General features: G+C 40.7%; 1 protein-coding gene across 5 annotated transcripts in view; it reads right to left on the minus strand.

Moving 5' to 3' along the window:
• MTA3 (metastasis associated 1 family member 3) overlaps positions 1-25216 on the minus strand; it is a 459795-nt gene that overhangs the window by 69975 nt on the left and 364604 nt on the right. For 4 of the 5 annotated variants that reach the window (XR_004538871.1, XM_033939005.1, XM_033939004.1 and 1 more), the window contains exons 15-18: positions 17950-18036; positions 11545-11691; positions 8885-8916; positions 7003-7083 (exon numbers count right to left, since the gene is read on the minus strand). Coding sequence is in view for 4 of the 5 variants with exons in the window: in XM_033939005.1 (XP_033794896.1) it covers positions 7003-7083; positions 8885-8916; positions 11545-11691; positions 17950-18036 (347 nt within the window). In the remaining variant the exon portion in view is untranslated. The remainder of the gene's footprint in view (positions 1-7002; positions 7084-8884; positions 8917-11544; positions 11692-17949; positions 18037-25216) is intronic. The other variant, XM_033939006.1, reaches the window with a different exon arrangement.

Below are 25216 nucleotides of genomic sequence, written 5' to 3' on the forward strand. Positions count from 1 at the left end.
ACTTTGGAGGAACCAGGTAGTCCGTTGGGTCGCTACAATAACCCCTTGAGATGTGGAATCTTTGATGAGCCAGTCATCGAGGTAGGGAAATACCTGAAGACCATGATTCCTTAGAGCTGCTGCCACCACTACCAGGCACTTGGTGAACACTCTGGGAGACGAGGCCAGGCCGAAGGGTAGTACTCTGTATTGATAATGCAGATTCCCCACCCAAAATCTGAGATATGGACGGGAGGCAGGATGAATGGGGATATGAATAGTGTGACCATATGGCTCCAGAAAAAAGGGGATGGATTGAGACATCCGGGTTTTACTTCCATTGAAAGCAAACAGATGTCTCAATCTGTTCTCCTTACTTCCATTGCTTTCAATGGAAGTAAAACCCGGATGTCTCAATCCGTCCACTTTTTTCTGAAGCCATATGGTCACACTAGATATGAGTGTAGGCCTCCTTGAGATCCAGAGAGCATAACCAGTCGTTCTGCTCGAGAAGGAGATAAAGGGATGCCAGGGACAACATTCAAAACTTTTCTTTGACTAGAAATTTGTTGAGAGCCCGGAGATCCAGAATGGGCCGCAGATCGCCCGTTTTCTTCGGAACAAGGAAGTAACGGGAGTAAAACCCCTTGTTCTGCTGTTCCAAGGGAACTGGTTCGATGGCATGGAGACGAAGTAGAGCTTGAGCTTCCTGAAGAAGGGCGGTCTGGGATGGATTGGAAGGATACTCTCTTGGAGGAAGCTCTGGTGGAACCTGAGTGAAATGAAGAGAGTATCCTTCCCTGATGATGGTCAGTACCCAGAGGTCGGATGTGATTGTCGTCCATCGAGGGTAAAAGAGATGGAGACGACCTCCTTTAGGAGGAAAGGAAGGCAGAGTCAGAACAGTGGAGGTTATGCTCTGTTGTAAACAGTCAAAAAGGCTGAGTAGCCTTAGGTGCAGCAGAAGGTTGAGATTTTTGTTGCTTCTGAGGCTGCTGTTTCTTAAGAGGAGGGCGATTATAAGGGGCTGTCCTCGGAGTAAAACGCCTTTGATAGATAGAAGCAGGGTGTGCAGGTTTAGCAGGAGCTGGCTTTGGCTTAGGTATGACAAAAGAAGCAAAGGATTTTTCATGGTCAGACAATTTCTTGGTGGCTGCCTCGATGGATTCATCAGAGAGGTCATTGCCGTCACAAGGGATATTAGCCAAGTGGTCTTGAAGATTAGGGTCCATGTCAATGGTACGAAGCCAGGCAAGACGTCGCATAGCTACAGAGCAAGCAGTTGCTCGGGCAGACAACTCAAAGGCATCATAAGATGACTGGAGGAGATGTAATCTGAGTTGAGATAAAGAAGAAGGACTTCTTGAAATTCAAAGTGCTTTTGAGTATCCAAATAAGTCAAGAACTTTGGTAAGAGAGAAATGAGGAATTCAAAATAAGTAATAAACTGAAAATTATAATTGAGTACTTTAGAGGACATCATGGCATTTTGATAGATGCAACGTCCAAATTTGTCCATAGTTTTCCCTTTCCTTCTAGGAGGAACTGTGGCATAAACCTTGGAAGGATGGGACCTCTTCAAGGAGGACTCGACAAGCAGAGATTGATGAGATGTGAGTTGTCAAACCCTTTGCGATGCACAGTTTTATACCTAGAGTCCAATTTTCCTGGAACAGCTGGTATGGAAAAAGGTGTTTCCATGCATCGACCAAAAGTTTGATTCAAAAGCTTATGAAGAGGAAGCTTAAGTGACTCTGCCGGAGGTTGAGGAAGATGCATGACTTCTAGATACTCCTTAGAGTATTTGGAGCTAGTATCTAATTGAAGATCCAAGTCCACAGCCATCTGACGAAGAAAAGAAAGATAGCTGATCTGCCAATGCTTTGCTTCGAGAAGGACTCGAGGACGTCGAGGCAGACTGGAAGATGAAGCTTCGGCAGGAAAAACGGTATCAAAGGAATATGGTGACTTGGACGAGGCAATCGAAACAGGGACATCCTCGTGGTCCAGCATTGGAGACCTCGAACGAGGAGTCGGTGGTCTAGTCGAAGTTGGGGTAGATCGAGGCTTAGTTGAAGAAGGTCTTTCTTTAGAAGAAGAACTATGCCTGGAAGGATGCCTCGATGAAAGCCTCGATCTTTGATGAGAACTGTGCCTGGAAGCAGATCTCGAAGATCGACGAGACTTCGCCTCGGAGATGGAAGCAAAGAATGTATAGGACTGGAGGCTGTAGATCGAAGCTCCAGAGGCTTAGTGGAGGAACCTTGATGCACTCCCAAAGACTCTGCTCCTTGTATAGAGTGTGAGGATTCCTTCCGAGGCACTTGCAAAGATTCTGCTCCTTGCTGTACGTGCTTGGATGCCAGACCAGACACTAGCAGAGACTCTGCTCCTTGCAAAGAGTGTGTAAGCTCAGACTGAGGCAGGGGAAGCGGCTCAACCTCGCGGGAATCTGCTGAATGCCCAGGCTGGATAAAAGGAAGAAGCTTCGGTCCCATATTAGTAAGGAACTGAATGAATTGCTTCTCCAACAGTCTGGAAAGAAGCCGGCAAGGATGGATCCGCATCTGAAACCGGACCACCTGCTTTGGCTGGAGGTTCCCTCGTGGTAGTGTGAGTGTGCTTCGACTTGGAAGTCTTAGGCACTTTAATCACTACCGCTGGAACTGTCTGCTGAGCTATCTGACCTTAGGAAACAGGGGAAGGATACAGCAGATGTCGTCGAAGAAAGAGCCACTACAAACGACGAAGGTCTGATGAGGCTCGAGGTGGAAGCAGTAGAAGCAGGAGGAACCTCGGTAGGAGTCGAGGCTGAGGTCGCCTTTAAAGTCGAGGGATCAGAAGAAGAATCCATCTCGAAGAGTTTGTCCACCAAAATACAACGACGATTGAAAGCTCAAGGATGAAGCGTAGCACAGTGCAGGCACGACTTCGGATGATATTTCGGCCCAAGGCACTTGAGCCTGCGACGGTGTGGGTCCGTAAGAGAAATCGCATGCTGGCACTTGCTACACTTCTTGAAGCCCGTGACAGGCCGCGACATAGAAGTAAAAATAGTCGCCGCAAGATCGAAGCCCTTGGGTTGCGGCCGAGCGGCTTGTCCTGGGAAACGGACGGAGGAGGAAAATTTTTTTTTTAACTGAAAATGAAAGAAATAAAATAAGAACAGCGATTTGTGAGGAAAAAAATACAAACCGCAGTTCAAAGAAGGCACAAAGTAATGAAGTTAAACTCAGAGAGTCCAAGACAGACTTCTCGGCTCCGCGGAAAACTGAGAACTGAGGAGACGCGCCCTGCGCTGGGCGGGAAGGCACTCGCGCATGCGCGGTGCAGGCAACTCGAAACTTCGAGTTTCTTCAAGCAAGTCTGCTTGTGAGGTGTCCGCATCCGGGCTCCAACGATGATGTCACCCATATGTGAGAATAGGCTGCCTGCTTGTCCTGGGATAATTATTTTACTGCCCCTGACTCAGGCAATTCTACCAATAGATATCAGGTTGACAACGTAATTGTTGATATTCAGGAATCTCATAGTATTCCAAATTTAAAATTTTTCCTACCTTAGCCAATCTTCTGGTACTGTACACATAGTGAAAATGTAGGCTGGAGGGCTTTTCCTGTCTTCTCTGGGCCTCTCTGGCTTGCCCAACTTTGGGCTTTTGTCTCAACTGGCTGAATCACACATTCTAAAGCTAGGCCACCTAATGTGGCCCACCGCCCTGTAAGGAAATATGCTTAATGGTGACTGACAGTATCCTATACACTCCATCACAGGGAACATATAAAGGCATGTGGTAGCTATTTAATTAAGGATAATGAGCTTCCAAGCTCATACCCCCTATGCACTAAAGTAGATTAGATTTCTCATAGTCATTTGGTTATGAGAACATTAATGGTATCAATGTGGGAGAGAGAAGATTAGCACACCAGCCCTATATCACAGGGTCCCAGTATTAACCTCCCTGGTAATCATTCCAACATATAAAGGGCCATTTAAATTCTGATTGCTTACTTGTCTTCATGCCAACTTATCTGCTCCTCTCCACAACAAAAAACAAACAAACAAAAACTATGCTGTCCAGAGCGCCTGAAAATCTATCTGACTCCTCGAGATCTCCCTGATCTATGTACCCTCAGCAGAAAGAAAGAGAGGTTTCTTTATCTTCTGCAGTCTTGCCCATTATTGTCAAAATCATACAAGTTCCATGGCTCTCAGAAGGCACCAGTGAGTCAGTGATGGGCAAAACAGCATAAAGGAAGCACCTCTCTTCCTGCTTCAAAGAAGTTGAAGGAGGCTTGGTCCTGGGTAGGTTAAAGGCTTTGGTACAGAAAGCTGAAGCTTGGACTGTGCACCAGGGAGATGGACAGGGCACGGTTAACATAAGAATTCTCATACTGGGATAGACCGAAGGTCCATCAAGCCTAGTATCCTGTTTCCAACACTGGTCAACCTAGGTCCCAAGTACCTAGCTGGATCCCAAGTAGTAAAACTGATTTTATGCTGCTTATCCTAGGAATATGTAGAGGATTAGCCCAAACCATTTCAATAATGGCCTATGGATTTCTCTTTTAGGAAATTATCCAAACTTTTTTAAAAACCCTGCCAAGCTAACTGATTTCACCATATTCTCCAGCAACAAATTCCAGACTTTAATTACATATAGTGTGAAGAAATATTTTCTCTGGTTTCTTTAAATCTACTATTTAGTAGATCGCATGCTCCCTAGTCCTAGTATTTTTGGAAAGAGTAAACAAGTGATTCACATCTACCATTTCCATTCCACTCAGTATTTTATGAACCTCTATCATTTCACCCCTGAGCCACCTCTTCTCCAAGCTGACGAACCCTAGTCGCTTTAGCCTTTCCACATAGGGAAGTCATGACATTCTTTTCTAATTCTGCTATATCTTTTTGAGATATGGAGACCAGAATTGTACACAGTGTTTGAAGTGCGGCCGTACTACAGAGCTATACAAGGGCATTATAACATTTTCATCTTTATTTTCCATTCCTTTCTTAATGATTCCTAAAGTTCTGTTTGCTTTCTTAGCTGCCACCACACATTGAGCTGAGGGTTTCAATGTATCCTCAACGATGACACCTATACTGTGAACAACCCCCCCCCCCGTAATGTTTTTTTTTGTTGTTCCACAGAATTTGGCTGATTCTTATGAAATTTAGTGTGTCGTATCTTGAAGGAAGTTGATGTAAATATTTCCCACTGTACTGCAATACTACCTTGTGAAAATGAAGTGTGAACTGAATAAAGGCACATCAAAAAGTTCTATGGTATATCTTGCACAGTTTAATCAGATGTTCAAAATGTGTTCCATTTGCACGTAGGCACACCCTCAGCCGTGGTCGGTATGTTTGAGGCTCATTCTCCTGGCTCAGTACAAGATCGTGTATAATGTCAATGTGTTCTTGTGTGCGCATCAAGAGAGCTCATTTGTTGCCTGGTTTACGATCCACAGTTGCCTACAATCGAGAATGACACAGTGACAAAATTCATCACCGTTCCCTTCCCCGCGGATAATAATCCCATGTCATTTTCTAGTGTCTATTTCAACCTCGGTTCTTCTACACCAGCATTTTTTAAAGCAAAGCTTGCGGGTCAGTGGTTGTGCCCAATTATACTCTGATTCTTTCCTCTCTCCTTAAAGAATGACATGAAGATTGTTTCCTGCGGTTATCCACGGGGACGGGAACGGTGATGAATTTTGTCACCGTGTCGTTCTCTAGCCTACAAGTACAGTGCTCGGATCTTGCATAGCAGCTCATCAAGGTTGTTTTTATTCCTACCCTTCTATGGGAACTCTTTCAACAATATATTACTGCTGTAACCTTTTAGCAGCACCAAGTTCTTTATCAGAAATTGGTCTTCTGCAGTGAAAACCATTTTGATACAGTCTGTTTACAAATTATTGTCTGCTTTTGCGCATATCCATTAAAAACAATGCATTTTTACAAGTTCGTGCTGCAGTACAGTGGGAAATATTTACATCATTTTACATCAACTTCTCTCCAGATATGACACTACATTTCATAAGAATCGAATGAGTTTTGTGGATGATACGACAAAAAATATTAGGGTATGTTGTTTTTTGGTTCACAGTATAGATCCTTTTCTTGGGCAGTGACTCCTAACGTGGAATCCTGTATCACACAGCCCACATGCATCACTTTACACGTGCTCATATTAAACGTCATGTGCCATTTTGATGTCCAGTCTCACAAGGTCCTCTTATAATTTAACAACTTTGAAAACTTTGTGTCATCAACAAATTTAATTATCTCACTAGTTATTCCCATCTCTAGATCATTGATAAATATGTTAAAAAGCAGCATCCTAGCACAGACCCCCAATGCACTAAAGTAGATTAGGTTAAAAAAAAAAAAAAAGGGACTGGATGACTTCCTGGAAGTGAAGGGGATAACAGGGTACAGATAGAGGTTTACCTTACAGGACATTGAGCGAATAGGGTATGGACATTTTAGGTTAGGTAGGGAAAACTTTCAGGTCATGGACCTGGAGGGCCGCCGCGGGAGCGGACTGCCGGGCACGATGGACCCCTGGTCTGACCCGGCAGAGGCAATGCTTATGTTCTTATGCTTATGTTCTTAGGTTTCTCATAGTCATTTGGGAATCCCACTATTTACCCTTCTCCATTTAGAATATTGGCCATTTAAACCTACTCTCTGTTTTCTGAATTTCAACCAGTTCTTAATCCATAATAGAATATTACCTCCTATTCCATGACTTTTTAATTTCCCCAGAATTCTTTCAAGAGCTCCTTTGTCAAACACCTTTTGAAAATCCAAATAAAGAATATCAACTGGCTCACCTTTATCCACATGTTCATTCATTCCTTCAAAGAAATGCAGTAGATTGGTGAAGCAAGATTTCCCTTGACTAAATCCATGGTGGTTTTCTCTCATTAATCCATGCTTATATATATGTTCTGTTATTTTGTTCTTTATAATAGTTTCTACCATTTTGCCTGTCACCAACATCAGACTCACCAGTCTATAATTTCCCGGATCACCTCTGGAACCCTTTTTAAAAATCGGTGTCACGTTGGCCTCCAGTCTTCTGGTACTATGCTGGATTTTAAAGAAAAATGACAAATTACTAACAATAGCTCTGCAAGTTCATTGTTCAACTTTATCAGCATTTTGGAATGTATACCATCTGGTCCAGGCGATTTACTACTGTTCAGTTTGTCAAATTAGAAACATAGAAACATGATAGCAGATAAAGGCCAAATGCCAGTTTGCTTATCCGCAGTAACAATTATCTCCTCCTCTCTCTAAAAAATCCTATTACATCTTCCAGTGTTACAGAGATTTGTTTGAGTTTCTCTGATTCATCAGAATTGAATACCATATCTGGCACTGGTAATTCTTTCACATTTTCCGCGATGAAGACCAAAACAGAGGATTAATTTAATCTCTTCGCTATGGCCTTGTCTTCCCTGAGAGCTCCTTTTATCCCTCGGTTGTCTAGCAGTCCAACTAATTCTCTTCCCAGCTTCTTGCCTATACCTATAAAAATGTTTACTGTGTGTTTTTGCTTCTAGCGCAATCTTCTTTTCAATGTCTCTCTTTGCCTTCCTTATTATCTCCTTGCATTTCACTTGTCATTCCTTGTGCTGTTTATAATTATTTTCAGTCGGATCCTTCTTCCAGTTTCTGAAGCATTCTCTTTTAACTCTAATCCTTTACTTCACTCATTAACCATGCCAGCTGCCATTTGTCCTTCTTTCCTTCGTTTTTAACATATGGACTATATCTAGTCTGGGTTTCCAGAATGGTATTTTTGAATGACATCCACACCTCATGTAAATTTTTGACTAGATATTTAAGGGCTGAACTGCATTTGTTCTGCTTAATTAGGGATCAAAGTGTTGAAAGATTAGTAGGATATACTCTTGGAACTTTGTAAGTCCACTCCACAATTAAATATACAAATTAAATACATCAAACTGTGAAGATACATGAAAATAAAAAATCAAGTTCTCATTCTAGGGATCAAGTCCTGTTATTTTGAACAGTGAAAAAAAATATGCCCAAAGATAAAGGGATGGTTGAGATGGCATGGGTTAGATCTGCAATTTAAATAAGGCTGGGATATGGGACAAGGTGCCAATTAACTTGGAAAACTCATTGTGACATTATCTATGTATCTGAACCATTCAACTTGAATCTTTGTATTTTCCTGGTATGGATACTTTTGATTCAATTTAGATTTTAGTATTTAGAAATTTATATATTTATATATATATATATTTATATTTATATATATATATATATATATATATATACACACATATACACACACTGTATATATCTTAAAAACATAAATCATTAAAAATTTACAAATATTCATGTCAACACAAATTATCTAATCAAATCCATATTTGTAAACAAAGACTGAAACAAAATTTAAGCAGATTGCACTGACTGAGGTAGAAGTGTCCCAATATCAATCAGTTGAAGATTAAACTCTGAAATTCAAACCAAGTCTGAGGAGATTTGCTCACTTTTAGCCCAACCATAGTAATCAGGATTCCCCCTCCCTCCGGTTTTAAAGGAGATTGGTTCCTTTCAGTGCTAGTGAGTTAAGTTCTGACAGTAATGATCGAGTGTCCTAAATCTAGATGTTAGTTTTAGCCTGTCAGATTTAGGAAATGTTCAGTGGCAAACTTCATCTGTTAGATATGACTGGAAGCTCACTTCTAGATAAATACAAAACTAGATTAGATTAGATATAAGCAGTTCAAAGCAACCAATCATCATAATCAGCACAGTTATGAATATTGACTTGCGGATGTCCACATCTGAAAATGAAATAGATGACATAAAACAGTGACAGAGGAGAATATAAAAATTCCTTGACACTTACCATTATCGTCCCCTGAGTATGACTTGAGTGATCTGAAAAAACAATATATTAAATTATCACTTTTTCAAACATTTGGTATGGTTCTTATATATCGTAGCATAGTCAATGACAGCAGAGTAAAGAAGTTAGGATTATAACTGCCGCTCCTTGCAGGTTACGCCCCTCCATACACACATCTCCTCCAAATTCCCCATACTCACTCCAATTTCCTCATTCTCTGCCTGATATCATCTGACCTCCTCAGTCTCCCCACATCTTCCCCTACAGATACCCTATGTTATACAGTACATTCCCTTCTATCTGTGGTGCTGGAGAAGACTTCTACAAATCCCACGGACAGCTAGGATCACCAACAAAGATGTTCTTGATCATATAAAACCAGAGTTGTCCCTGGAAAGCAAGATTGCCAGACCGAAACTGACTTATTTTGGACATGTGATGAGGGTGAATTTACTAGAAAAGGAGGTGCAACTCTGAATGGTCAGTGGTAAAAGGAAGCAGGGGAGACCAAAGGCCCATTGGCTGGATACCATCAAGAATGACACGGGAATGAACATGAAGCAATTGAAAGATGCCATGGAAAACAGGGAAGCATGGTGAGGATTGGCCTACAGAGTATCCAAGGGTCAGACACATAGTAGTATACAGTACTCTCCTGATATTTGCAGGGGGTTCTGTTCCAAGAACCCCCGCGAATGTCAAAAAACCATGAATACGGTTTTTAGGCAGGGGAGACAGGAGAGGGCAGCTGGAGAGGGCAGCCGGAGCACCAGCAAGTGAAGGAAATCACTCGCGGTATGCTCCTAGCGCCTCTTCCTGTACTAAAGTCGGGTCTCACCAAGCAGCTCCTGATTGGTAAGGTCCGACTTTAGTACAGGAAGAGGCGGTCGGACCATACCGCGAGTGATTTCCTTCACTCACCGGTGCTCCTGCTGCCCTCTCCTGCCTCCCCTTTGTGGTCAGAAAATACCGCGAATGACTGGGACCGCAAATTCACGGGGGAGCACTGTATTCCCTCACTCTCCTTATGATTTACTTATTTTCTCCTTTCCCTCTAAACCAGGGGTGTCCAACCTGTGACCCAAGGGCCGCATGCGGCCCTGTGAAGTATTTTGTGCGGCCCTGGTTGAGGACGATGCAGTGTTTTCTTCTGATGCATCTTGCTGGCTCCCTCCTCTGTCTTGCTGGAGCATTTGCGCGTTTGTGCGGCCCCAGAAAATTTTTTTTCAGCCAATGCGGCCCAGGGAAGCCAAATGGTTAGCACACCCCTGCTCTAAACCCTCTCTCCTCTTTACATACTTGATTTCCCTACTTTCTCTCTGCATTTCATCCAATCCCTGTCACTTCCCCCTTCCACTACACTCCCATTTTGGCTGGATATTGGCATCAATGTGACACTTTGGTAGCATCTTTCTTCACTGCTGTTCTGATGTATCATGCCAGACTTTGATCTCCATAGCACTAAGGTGCCCTGTGTTGGTTTACAGGAGGAAAATATGGTCCTAGATGCCATGCTGCCACTGTAGTCCTCTTATCCCCAGATGAGAAGATGTGCTGTGTTGTCATTTCTGCCTTCTTTTCTTTTTAATTTTATATTTCTAGAATTTTACATTATAACACATCACAAAAGTCACTTGTCACAGCAAAAGAATAAGTCAGAAAATATCTCATGGAGAAAAGGGAGCGATGATGATCAAAAGGAGGATCATCACTGCTCCTTTTTCTTGCATAGGTGCTTGTTGTACTATTTAATGCTCTGTTTCTAAAGAGTTCCTGTGCCTAACAACTCCCATCTCATCCCTTCCTGCCTCCTTTCCAGCATCTCCCCTGATCTTCTTTATCCAGAAGCATTTTGTTTGACTATGTTGGCAGTTTTGTATTTCTGTGTGAACTGAGCTATTATCATCATTACAAATTGTTTCTTGCTAAAATACTATTACTCCCAGTTTCCAACTGAGATCACAGCTTAGAAAGCTACTTGTGAAGGAGTAGCTTAATGGTTAGAACAACAGACTGAGAACAGGGAAAGCCAAGGTTCAAATTCCACTGCTGCTCCTTATGACTTTGGTTGTTAACCCATTCTTTGCCTCAAGCACAAAATTAGATTGTAAACACGCTAGGGACAGGAAAATACCTACTGTATCCGAATGTAACTTTGCAATACTACTGAAATGATGTGTGCTATATCCAAATAAACATATAAAAACAAAAAATTTATACACTGCCTAAAAACCTAGGCAGTTCACAAAGCACCATACATAATAAAAATAGACATATAAAAACAATCAAACCTTACAAATCATCAGTCAGAGAACCTGTCACTGCAGTACCATCAAAGTCCTGACTCATACTTAAAGGTGATTAACCCCCTCTTCTATGAAATCGTGCTAGCGGTTTTTAGCACAGAGAGCCGTTCTGAATGACTCGCGCTGCTCCCGATGCTTATAGAGTTCCTATGAGCGTCAGGAGTAGCCCGGGCCATTCAGGCAGCTCTTCACACTAGAAACTGCTATCGCAGTTTTGTAGAAGAGGGGGTAAGTTCAGAGACAAGCAAAATACATATTCAATTTTCAACATGCTTTACAAGTGAAACTTTGCACTTCACTTAATAAAAAATGTAATGAACATGATAATAGTCTAATATTCCCAACTTTACATACCGTCCAGGCCATTATGATGGCTATAGCTTCTTTTTCCCAGAATTGTCAGTGTTGTATGGTTAGGGGCTGACAGCATTCGCTTTGCAGTTGGACTCTGAAGATTCAGTATTGGCCTGGCTGCACTTGGTCTCATGGTAGGAAGAATTTCTGTTGGTTATGTAAGAGAAGTGTTAATCTTTTTAATCCAATTTAAATCTATACAGTAAACTTGTTCTAATGACTTTAGAACTTTATTCAGTCTAATGATATCTGGTTATCTTTTTAAATATCCAGTTAAGAGTTACCTGGATAAGTCAAGGCCACTAAGAGTGGTAGTTATCAAGGAAGTTAATGGCAATTGCACATATTATTTTCCCTTTAATATGGGTTAAAGGGCAATAGCTTGCGATATATTATCATAATATGTTACCAAGAGTTACGTGGAGGGGCATTTTCAATATGTTGCCTAAATCAGAGTTTAGACGTTTATTGGAACATTCACAAAAATCCAGTTGCGAGTACTGCAAAACTTCTATCTTGGTTTTTTGGTGTTTTCTTTTTTAAATGCGCTCTGTGTGTGTATCTTTTTGGACCATTTTTGAAAAAATACCCACATCCAAACAAAACCCAAACAAAACGGGGTCAGCATTTGTTTATAGACATCCCAGCAGAGTAGTGGAGTACCATAGGGGGCATTGAAGTAAACTTACATAAAAGGTCCCAGGTACACTTCTCACAATAACCTTCTTATGGTGCATGGTGAACCCTCCAAAACTCAGCCAAAACCTACTGGACCCAACTGTACATCACCCCAATAGCCCTTATGCCTGCAGGTAATACCTCACATATGGGATTTGGATGGATTTTGGAAGGCTCACACATTCCACCATAAGTGTAGTGGTTAGTGTAGAGTACGGTCCTAAATCCCCATCTCTATGGTTAACTACACTGCCCAAAAGGTTATTCCAGGAACCTGCTTGCTGCTATACTAGGACTAGCCATAACAATTAAAGCAATCATACAGGTACTGTTTCATTCACATCTTTGGGGAGTGTGAGGGGGGTGGTCAGTGACCACTGAGGGAGTGTGGGGGAGTCATGCTAACATCCCTCCAGTGGTCATTTGGTCAGTTTGGTCACCTTCTTGGCACTTATTCATTATTAATACAGGTCTAGTCCCAGACGTCTAACTTGTGCCCTGGACGTATTCTTAAATGTTCGATTATGGCAGAAAAACTAAACTAAACCTTAAGCTTATAAACCGCATCTTCTCTATAAGAATAGAGCTCGACACGGTTAACAATAAAATTAATAAAGCATAAGGGAAAGAAAAGAAATACAGTGAAATTCGTAGAGAACAGAGATAAAAGAGGTTTTACAGTTTTGAAAATAACCAAGTTTTCAGATGTTTACGAAATAATTGAAAAGAGCCCAAGTCCCACAAATGTAAAGGGAAATTATTCCATAGATCAGTTATTTTGAAACAGGAAGATTTCCCAATTTACCAATGAAGGCGATGCCTTTCAGTGAGGGGAAAGATAATTTGAGTTTTTGTATAGTTCTGGTTGTGCCAGATCTTTTAGAATTCCAAAACGTCCAAGTCATAAGCCTGCCCTAGTCCTGCCCACACCACATCTCTAGCATACCCCCTTGAGATTTATAGAAACTGAAGATGAACAGCATAGATATCCATCTAGAATATAGGTTTCAAAAATAGTGAACTGGAAGGGTTTGACGAGAAAAACATCTATCTGCCCTTTTGTACCACTTTTGGGACATTTATTATTATTATTATTATTTTTTTTTTGCAATTGTTTATTTATGACAAAATAGTAATAAGATGCAAAACATGCAAAAGTGCTCAATTACTATATAAATTAAATTTAATAACATAGCTTCATGTATTGCAGGAGTCAGTAACCTGTGATACTGAGCTACCCGATGGTTTATGACTCCCACAGTCAATTAAGATGCAGTAAGATTCTGACCTTTACCACACCTTAACAATCACCCAATACTTTCTTCCTTGTTCATCTACATTAACTTGCTCTCTCTATAGTCCCACATTTATTCTTCGCCTCATACTCACAATTTCTTGTTTTATCATTTCTGTGCCCTCAATCTCTTTTAGTCTTACTGCCCCTCATAAAATGCTCTTACTCTCTCTCTCTCCCTTATCTTTCTGTTCATTTCCTATGGTTTTGGAGATTATTAAACTATAGATGTAAGGATATTAAAATAACAGCATAATTCATTTGTTCTCTCTGCAATCACAAACACACAATCTCTCTCTCTCTACATCTGCTGTAGGGGTGGTGTGTGAGGGCTGTAGAGCCACGTGCTAAGGCTCATTGTCGGACCTCATCTTTAATACCATGCTTGACATCAGTACTTTTCTTTGCTTCTCCCAGGCATCACCACATTCCAATCCTAACCCTCACTCCCTACTGAGAAAGTAGTACTTCTTACCCACTGTACCCTTTTCGACTGCCAGCTTCCTCCTGAGTCAAAACTGCAAAGCAGTCCTAGTTTTGTGAGACCTTTTAGCCCTTCATATATGGTTTTGATTTCAGAATGAAATTGGCAGAGGAAGACACAGCAAGTAATGAATGCTACTTGCTGACTCCCCCCTGCTGGCAAGACAGAGCCAGCAAGAGTACCCTTTGCACAAACCCACCTATTCCTTCTCTCTGTAGGAATCTAGGGAGTGCAGAGTGGGTCAGGCTGGGGACAGGAGGTTTTAGTGATGCTGGGCCCCATGTGCTAATAGCTAATGACATCCCTGGTAGAGGCAGCAGCAAAGGAAGTCACTCCTTGTTAGGGCAGGGCTGTTTGCAAAAATCAGTTTTGCTCAATCAAAGGCCTGACCCTGCCTTTTAACATAGGGAAACCCTGTCAAGCCTAAGAACTAAAGGGATGTATCCAAACTGAAACCTCATCATTGGTGTCTATGGTCAGCATCTGATTCCAAACTTTTCAAACTTCCAGCCACTTCCCTAGGTTATGAGTGTGCTGTCTCTACCAACACTGTTTATTTACAAAAAAAGATAAAAGAACCTATAAACAGAGAACAATTAGTTATGTTATTTTAATATTCTTACATCTATAGTTTAATAATCTCCAAAACCAAGTCAAAAAATATACAAATTGGATATTGTATATATTTTATATAAAAACATACAAATGGAACATTGTATATGTTTTATAAAAATACTTATAACATTTTCCTAAGGAAACTTCATTCTAAACAGTTTACAGTAATACAAGAAAAAAAATCAATACAGATAAGAACAGTAGTCATTTACATAATAATAAAACCCTCAGTATCCTGCCAACCACATATCTTCCCCATTCACTACACCCATTCATCTACCAAGAAAAGAGAAAGACCTTTAAATGCTTACAAAAGGAAAGATTAGGTACTTACCTCGATATCTTCTTTCTAGCAGAAAGGCATATGAGTCTTGACCAGTGGGTTTTGCTCCCCTACTCATATGTGTAGAAGGTATCACTTTAAATTTTTCAGCTCCATCTTCTCTGCACTGTTCTGTGCTGCTAAGTTCGTACCAAAGCAGTCGAGAAAAGGAAGAAAGAAACAAGAGGAGGGGCTCAGGGAACTCCCCACGTAGCCCTAGTCTGCTCTGACAGCAAAAGAAACTATTAAAAAACAAGGTAACTTAACACATAACAAGCCATAACTCTTAACAAGTCACCTACCTAAGTGCAACCAGAACTAACTTCAATATGGCTTTAATTGTATGATGCATTCTCCCGAGGAGATTCTCGTTTGGACATTGTGGAAACCTTCAGGGTATTCAGCACTCTTCAGACCCTGGAACAGCAGAAAGTCAAGCATTATAAGATGTACTTGGCTGAGGCAAAATGTCAACCGGACAGGGTGGGGTGTCAAGACTCATATGCCTTTCTACTAGAATGAAGGTTATCAAAGTAAGTACCTAATCTTCCCTTCTAGTGCAATATGAGCCTTGACCAGTGAGACATACCAAAACAGTTCCTCAAGTCTAGGGCAGGGTAGATGAGCCTGCTGCCAGTACCGAGGACCCAAAGGAGGCATCCTCTTGCATCGCCACATCTACCCTGTAGAACTTAGTGAAAGTGTGAAGAGTGGACCAAGTGGCCACCTTACAAAACTTTTCAGGCAGAACCACCCAGGACTCTGCCCATAAAGAAGCCATACTTTTGGTCAAATGTGCCCTGACAGAGATCTGGGGCTACTTCCTATCCTGATGTATGCTTAAGAAATAGCCTTATGAATCCATCTGGAAATGGAGGCCTTAGATGCTGGTCTCCCTATCCGGCAAGAATTAGTTAACACGAAAAGATGATCCGACAGACGGATGTCATTTGTTACTTCCAAGTAATGGATAAGAGCTCTTCTGACATCCAGTAAAGCCATCGCTTTGTCTCTTTTCCTGGCCACCATGGAATGGAAGGCAGGTAATCAAACTTTCTGATTTACATGGAAAGCCGAGACAACTTTTGGTACAAAGGAAGGAACTATGTGCAAAGAGACCCCCGCTTCTGTAAAATGGAGGAAGGGTGCCCTAAACGAAGGGGCCTGAATCTCTGAAACTCTCCTTGCAGAGGATACAGCCACAAGAAAAACCATCTTTAGTGAGATTCATCAGCAACGCCCCTTCCAAAGGCTCATACAGAGCCTTGTTCAGGGAATGCACAATATTCAGATTCCATGCTGTACAGGCAGTCTCAACCTCATTGCTCCCTTCAAAAACCTGGTCACATCTGGATGGAAAGCCACAGAAACATCCTCCTCCCAACTCCTAAAGCAAGAGACTTGCCACCTGGACCATAAGGGATCCAACTGCTAGACCCTTTGTTAGTCCATCCTGTAGAATCGCAAGGACTATCGGAAGCGAGGCCTGAAACAGCTGCACACTCTGCTGTGCACCAGTACTGAAACAACTTATAAGCTTTAGCATAAGCAGCCACTGTCACCAGCTTTTTAGATCTGAGGAAGGTAGAGAACAATGTCTGTATACCCTTTACACGCCAAGGCCACTGGACACTGTGAAAGAAGATCCATGTGAAGTGGCAGCTTGAGCCATCAGTCCCTCTGGAGATGGACTAAATCCATGTATCATGGACAATGCGGTCAATCTGGAGTGACCAGGATTACTAACCCCAGATGGTCTGAAATCCTCTGGATGACTCTGCTGATCATGGGCCATGGAGGAAAACCTTAGCTCCTTCTGCGCCGATGCTTTCAGGGTCACACCTTTCTTGTTGGCTGCCAGGAAAGGCTGAGAGACCTCCAGCTTGTAGCCCTCTCAAATGATATCCAGCACCCACTGATCTGAACAAATTGCTGACCAGGCCTCCCAGTCAGCTGACAGCCACTCCCCTAACCAGGGTAGGACAGCTTTATAGTCTGGCATCATTGGGACTTCTTGGAAGCCCCTGCTGAATGCTGAGCTGCTCCTTGGGCATGTCCGACCTTAAAGCTTGAACATAGGCTGGAAGAGTGTGGAGACTTACTGCCTCAAACAAGCTTTTAAAAAAAGCACAAAGGATTTGTCTCTTCTGGTTGCCCCTCAGACTGTGGTAGACCTCAAAGCCCTGGCCCCCACAGCTCACTGGTCCTCTTCAGGGGAGGGGGGAACACAACCGGCACTCAGTGAAGTTTCTGGGACTGATACAGCTGCAACTTAGTCTGCACTCAAGCCCTGGCACAGCCCATGGTGAGCATTGTTTCAAGGGGAATGGTCCCTGAGCCACAAGGGAATTAATGAAGGCCAGCTAGGTAGGTGTCCTGTAACAGGGTAGACCTCCCAGCTACAGACCACTACCACCAAGGGTCTGTGTCTCCACAGAGGCAGAGCTGGCCCAGGGGATCTGGATAACTCTTTAGCACCAAAAAGCCTCTGAAAATAGACAAAAAAACCCAAAAATAATAAAGAGGAAAAAAAGAGCAAAGCAGTGTGACACCTTTAACTCGCAAGTAGAAAGATGAACTGGGCAGCATACAGCTGTGCAGAGGAGGTGCAGCTGAAAAATTTTAAGTGATACCTTCTACAGAGACTCACAAGTAGGGGTACAAAACCCACTGGTCAAGACTTGTATGCCTTTTGCACTAGAATATATGCCAATCACCACAGCTCCCTAGGTAACTCATTCCACTACTTTTGGGAAGTCATCTTAAATGTCCTACATCTCCATCAGACCTTCTTCAACTCCCAGTAAATTACCCTGTGCCAAGTATACATTCCTCCCTGGCACATACCTCTGCAGACTCTTTCTAAGAATATATCACTTCTTGTATAATATTCACAATAATTTATGGTAACTTTTGTCATCAATGACACAGAATTCACAGTAAGACTTGAACCCTTATGATTTGCTTGGAAAAGTACTTTTTCCTCATCAGTTTTTCCCATGAAGTACTTACCCAAGTGCCTGATAATACTTGACAGAGGTTTTCTAATGCTTTTGATCTTCACAGGTTTTCCTGTTGCTTCAGAATGCCTTTCTGTATCTGCAAATAATATATTAAAGACTTTTTATATATTTCGTAAAGCACTTGAAACATAGGGCTCCTTTTACAAAGGTGTGCTAGTGGTTTTAGCATGTGCTTAGTGCACGCTAAAATGCCATGTGCGCAGGCGGTAATTTTTTGGCTAGCGTGTGCTATAGCGTACACTAATCTTGTGTGTACGCTAAAAATGCTAGTGCACTTTAGTAAAAGGAGCTCATATTTACAGACAGAAAAACCACGAATCAGTTTAGTAAACAATTTTTAATCGAGAATTCCTGACACAAGTTCATGATAAAGTAAAAGAAACTGTTCTCAATTGTGTCTTCATTGGACACAATATTTGAGGTACACAGATGATGATATTTCATAAGTATAATTTACATAGGAGTATTAGCATAATAATAGCTATATTTCTTTAAAATGAACACTGGCTACTCTTCTTAAAAGAGTAATTGTGAATACAACATGGGTAAGAGAACCGTTTGAGAAATTTAGGGGGGGGAATAAATGGGTTATTTTACCACAAGTGATGCCATTTTTGTACAATTAGGGTCCTGTCCTCTCTCAGAATTTACTATCAGGAGAATTATTGAAGCTCGAAGAAAGATCTAAAGTTCTTGGTACAGTATTATGTTTGATTCTAAGTTGCCTCTTGACTCTCATCTATCTGCTCTGATAAAGAAATTGTTTTTCAGATTGAGGCAGCTTAAAACTGCTCGCTCTTTTACTTTTACCATTATGTTTCAGGAATACAGCTCAGCCAGTTTTACTTTCATATTTTGATTACTGCAATTCGATTTATTTTGGTCTCATAGATAAACACCTTAAATAGCTTCAACTTATGCAGAATACTGCAGCCAGATTAATTTTTAGAATGGGATAGTATGTAGAAGCTTCAACAGTCTCTGTTGAAGAGACTGCATTTGTTACCAAATAGGTCTCCCGTTAAAATTCAAGATAGATTATTGCAATATAATATACTTAGCGGGTTCATATAAAAATTTCTAAAAGTTACAAAATTATCCAAAATTCTAAAGTGTGTTTGATATTTAATCTGAAGAAATTTGATCATCTTTCAGTTGTTTTTTTTTAACCAGAAATTACATTGGCTCCCAATATAGGCCAGGGGATTATTGAAATTGGGATGCATCTGTTATCAGATCATGTTTGGTTTAGTTCTTACTTATATACTCATCTTTCATTTTCTTTACCAAAACGATCTTTGCAAAATATTGCTTATTCCGCTTTTCCGTCAGTAAAGGAATGCACGTATAAAAGATATGTAACCAGTCTACTTTCCTACCAAGTGGCCAAATGGGAGTCCAAAATCTGACTGTTAATTTAACTATCATTCTTTTACATGCATTTTAGAAGATCAATGAAAACTTAATTAGTAAAATATTTATTTATTTCGGAAAATTATTATTGTATGGTTTAATTGATTGTAAATTCAAAAGTTAATGTGCTGGTTTTATCTTTTGTAAATTGCATAGGACCGTAAGGTATCTGAGATTCATAAAGTTTTATGTTTTGTTTTTAGTACTTAAATGGCTTGATATCTGATAACTTGATTCATAGCTCACAGATTTCTAAGACATTCTTGACTACCCATAGCTCTGTTATAAAATTATTTTCCCTTCAATGCAATATGTATTTAAAAAATGCTTTCATATTTTTACTTTTGCTTATCAAGCAGCATCTGTTTGGAATAGCTTACAACTACATATTAGACAGGCCAATACCGTACTTATATTTCATTTTGCAAAGACTTGGAAACACTTTTATTCTCATCCTGTGATTCTTAACTAGTTTTATATTAGATGACATTTGTCTGTCTCTCTTATATTTTCCCTTGAATTGAGGCTTCTTGACTATGTGAACCTAGTGAAAACAGTGGAATAAACATACTAATAATAGAACAGGACAGTGTGTGCCACGAGAGATTCCAGAATTTATTTTAAAAATTCCCTTGAAAAGAAATAATTAATAAAATAAATATACACGAGAATACATGACATGTACGTCATGTACACAAGAGTCTGTCACTGCTGGCGTCTCTCCTCCTCTCCGCCCCCTGGCATACTTCTGTAAATGTTCACCTGTGCAAGCAGCATCTTCCACCTGCTGCTCTCTTCTGATATCACCTCCTGTTATGGGACCAGGACATGACATTGGAAGGGAGTTGAGGGCGGCGCAAGCAGCAGATGGAAGATGCTGTTCGTGCCGGTGAACATTTACAGAGGCATAATTTCAATTATAATGTGCAACAAAAAATATTTGCTTTGTTTAGTGCCAGAGCTAAAAAAGTTTGCAAGACACTAGAATAGAATAACATTTCATGAAATGTGACCCTGTGCTAACAAAGCACAATGTAATAAAATAACCTGTCTTAACATTAGCCCACATTGATAATTCCTCCCCCCATCCCAAGTTGAGAACATTGCATTAGAGTATCATTCTGAATAAGACAGTAAGGCCCTGGTTCTATAAAAGATATCTAAACGTAAGCACCTAGATTGGTGCACTTAGTCTATCTAGCCACCTACCTTAATTTTTTAATTTGGCTTAATTAGCGCTGTTAATTGAACACACCATTAAAATCAGAATAAAAAACACTTAAAAAATTAATTTGCTGGTAGGCACCTACCTCGGTAGACACCTACAACGTCACGGTAGGCATCTACACCAAGGTGCCTACCATCAAGTAGGGGTGGTTAGGGGCAGTTTTGGGGAAGATTTGGGATGGTACTTTTGGCATGGATTTACTTCGGCACACTCATTAGGCCAAGAAAACTCTGGCCTAAATGGGATTGCGCCTAGGGTCTAGACGCCTACTGGAACCTAAGAACATTTAGACAGTGCTAGGCAAGATTCTATAAACGACGCCTAGTGGAATTAGGCTCAGAGTAACACATTTTACTTATCTGATTTTCCAAAATGATTTGAAACATCATGCCTTTGAGATTGTGAGACTAAAACAAGTTTTATAAGAGATGACTTACAAAAATTACTTTACAAAAAATCTTTGACGAGCTCTATAAAGGTATTCAGGAATATCAATGGTTCAAAACCTATCAAGTACAGAAGAAATTGGTATATACAGAATTATGGGCTCATTTTACAAAGTCATGGTAGTGATTCAACCCTGACAAATGCATCAAATTCCGAAGGAATTGAAAGGGCTTCAGTGTATTTGCTGTGGGGGGAATCGCTACCATAGTTCTGTAAAAGGAGCTCTATATTATGATACCACTACCAGATATTGAACAGCACAATGAAGACACTAGAGAAAAGATACTATTTTTGTCAATAAATGGAATGATATGCTCAACAAGTACTTTTATAAATATTATGTTCTTGATCATTGATGCAGCTAAATGTGCAGCTGGTACTCTGTGAGCACAATTAACTGAAAATCAAATGTCAATAACAGCATTTATTTGATCTCTTTCAAAACAGTTAAAGAACAATCTCAGAAAAGATCAAGCAGATTATGGGAAAGGGTCCATGCAACCTTGAAGTAACAAAAACAGCAAATGAGTTTCGAGGATTTTTACAGTTCTGACATTATATCCCTTGCCTTATCTGAAGTTGGATTTAAGCCTATTTTGGAGCAGAACTCAAAGATTTGTCCACAAACACAACTCACCTTTGGACCAGGTCTCCGATTATGAGAAACACTAATTTCATTTGCCTTAGAAGATCTCATCTCCTGCATAAGTTTCCATTTTAAAAAGAGACCTATCAATTGTATTCTCCACTCACGTGCATATTTCAAGTTCAAGTTTATTTATGTATTCAGGATTAAAATATTTATTGTACCACAAGTGTTTCTTTGGTTCCTCCAGATTTTACCAGTGCCTTAATACTAAGGGCCTGATTCTATAAAGGATGCTGAACTTGGCGGGTGCCTACAAAGCAGCCGACTGTGTGTCAATCACGCATCAGTGTCCTTTTTTTCTAAAGGACATCTTAAATGTAGGCCATCATTTTATTTAACGCGTCTGTCTTGCGCCTCCGAAGACGCATAGGGACACTTACAGATGCCTAAGGCCACTTCCGGTGGAAACTATGCCGCTGGGCTTGGGTGTCAGTAGATGTGCCTATATGCCTCCGTAGGTGCGAATCAGATGCTTATATTGTAGGCACCATCTGCATGAATTTTTTTTAAAAAAATGCATCCCAATTGGCTGCTGAGATGGTGATAGGAAGTCTACCTCTGCTTACAGTCAGGGCGCCGTTTATAGAATCAGCACCCCCCCCCCCCAATGAATAAAACTCATCAGTTAATCCTAGAGTAGAATAGCGGTTAGCACCTATTTTTTTAATGTTCATTTTTCAGTGCTATTTATAATATTCTGCTCTCAGTGATTAATTTCTAATAACCTTTGTTCTAGTGGAAACCTCATATGTTAGAGCCTCCATTCACAATTTAAATACAGAAAATTTTAAGGTTGGCACTGGAAATTTGCTTGTGGCTTTAGATACAGATTATTTCCTGGATATTTTACATAAAAGAGAGGGAATAATATAGGTTCTCATCACTTTCCTGAAATACTGCTTACCAGGAACTATTTTGACTTTGATGGCCGCTTTTTATAACAAATTAAAAGAATTGTGATGGATAGTTTTAATACTGTCAAATTATCTGCAGGGGCTTTTGAGCACATCTGATAACATGTCCATTTGAAAAGCATATTTTTTATTGAATCAGTATATTAAACATAATCATTACTATTCAGACAATATAGATTACATAATTAAATGTGAATGTATGGATTACAGTAAAAAAAACAAAAAAACCTCAGACAAGATAATTAAAACTATAACGGGGAACCTAAGCTACCATGAAACTGTCTCCCATAATGACATTGCTGAAATACTAGACACTACTTGCCCTTCTGGCTCAAACCTAGACTCCTGTCCGCCTCACCCCCTGATGGCTGTGAAAGATGCCTTTGTAGACTCCATCCTTCCTCTCATCAACACCTCTCTACAAATAGGAATAGTACCCACCAACTGGAAGTCAGCAGTCATCAGACCGATCTTGAAAAACCCCATTCATGACCTTAACGTTCCCAGCTCCAAGATCCTGGTAAAAAATAGTGTTAAACCAATTACACTCTTTCATTGACAAACAAGGAGTGACCCGGTCTCTCAGGACCTATCGTCGGCTCACTGACGGGTCGTAGCAGAACGTTGTGTCTTCAAGGGCCTGCTTTAACATTCAAGTCCTTACACAACATGGCGCTGGGCTATGTGATGGCCAAGCTTCCTCTGTACATGCCATACAGGTCCCTCGGCTCCCAGGATGAAATACGCCTCAAAACGCCCTTCAACTTCAAACCTCCAAATGATGTTCCTACTCCCACTTCATACTGACCCTCTGGAATTGACTGCCCCCATAGTTGAGATCCCTTGAAGGACTCCTCAACTTTAGGAAAGCAATAAAAACATACCTGTTCACCTAACCCCCACAACTTGTATTGCTAAATCTTGTACTGTAACTATGATAATTTTAACCTGTAAATGTATATTAAAGATATGGGTATCAGATCCCTATTATGTGTTATGTTAGGACAAAATCTTGAACATTAAGAAAAAAAGTACTATAACTATGGCAAATGTAACCTGTTAACTGCATATTATGTATGTTAACCTGTAACCTGAGCTCTTTGGGGATGATAGGATAGAAAACGAATTATATAAATACATAAATAAAATTCAGTAAGAAATTTACAAAGTATGAAAATAAACAGATCCACAAGATTTTAAGAACATAATTGTTATACTGGGTTAGACCCATGGAGGGGCATAATTGAAAGGAAAGTCTAAGTCCGTTTTTGTATAAGTCGCAAGTCATCCAAAGTAAAAAAACAGCTTAGGACACCTTATCGAAAAATACGTCCAAATTATTTTTTTGTTTCGAAAATCGTCTAAGTATACGTCCTGCCGATCTGATCACCCAAGTTGCTAAATCGTCCATCTTTATACCACATTTTCATCCAACTTTTCGTCCAAGTCCAAAACGTCTAGAACAAGCCCTGTTGGACGTGGGAGGGGTTTCAAAGTGATGGACTGAACACCCAGACATGGCACCTTACAGGGTACTGCTGTGAACTTCAGAAAAAGGGTGCCATATCTCACTACAGCTCCCTTATAGGTCATGGTGAACCCCCTAAACCACCTCCAGAATCCCCTAGACTCACTTATCTACCACCCCAATAGCCCTTATTGCTGCAGGAGCCACTTATATGCCAGTACAAAAGGGTTTTGGGGATGTATAGGCGAGTGCACATTTCAATATCAGTGCAGTGATTTCAGGGGCTTATGGGCATGGGTCCTCCTCTCCATGGGTCCCTAACCCACCCCCAAGATGGCTTAAGATGCCTCTGTGCAGCACGACTAAGCTTTCCTATGCCAGGCGATGATGGTCTGGAGGCACAATTTTCAAGTTGTGATTAATATTTTTATGGGGGTGGGGAGGGGGGCAGTGATCACTGGGGTAGTGTGGAGGGTCTGTATTATGTTTTGCAGTGCTTATCGAGTCACTTTAGGTGGGTTTTTGTGACTTAGACCATGTCTTAAATGGTCTAAGTCACAATGTCCAAGTTCCGTCGATCCTGTGCTGTATAACTTTTGGTTATACGTGCAGTACTACTAAGTCTAAGCCGGCCCATGTCCCGCCCAACTCCCACCCTCGACACTCCTCCTGACATGCCCTGTTTAGCTATGGTCATTCAGCGGCATTGTGAAGGCCTAGGTTGTTTTTAAATACATCCAAAACCTGGTTTTATTATCGGCACTTAAGACGTTTTTGACTGATAATCGTCCAAGTGCCTACTTAGGCTGGTTTTTGGACGTTTTTCTCTTTCGATTGAGCCCCATAGTTCATGAAACCCAAAATTCTTTTTTCCAACAGTAGCCAATCTAGGGCACAAGATTTCAGTACTGATTAATTAAAAAAACAGGAAAAAAAGATACTGATTGAAATAAGCTGTTAATATTTGACAGCTAAAAACAAAAAAATGACCTTAGGAGAACCTCAGAGTAGAAAAACCAGAAGAAACCAAAAAACACTGTGGAGTGACAATGTTCCTGAAATGGACTTTATTGTAAATTTAAAAGTTCCAATAGTTTAATTGAGCAATTCACATAAGAAATAAAATAATCCACATAA

This window comes from Geotrypetes seraphini, chromosome 3, assembly GCF_902459505.1.
Source record: "Geotrypetes seraphini chromosome 3, aGeoSer1.1, whole genome shotgun sequence".
Taxonomy (NCBI): Eukaryota; Metazoa; Chordata; class Amphibia; order Gymnophiona; family Dermophiidae; genus Geotrypetes; species Geotrypetes seraphini.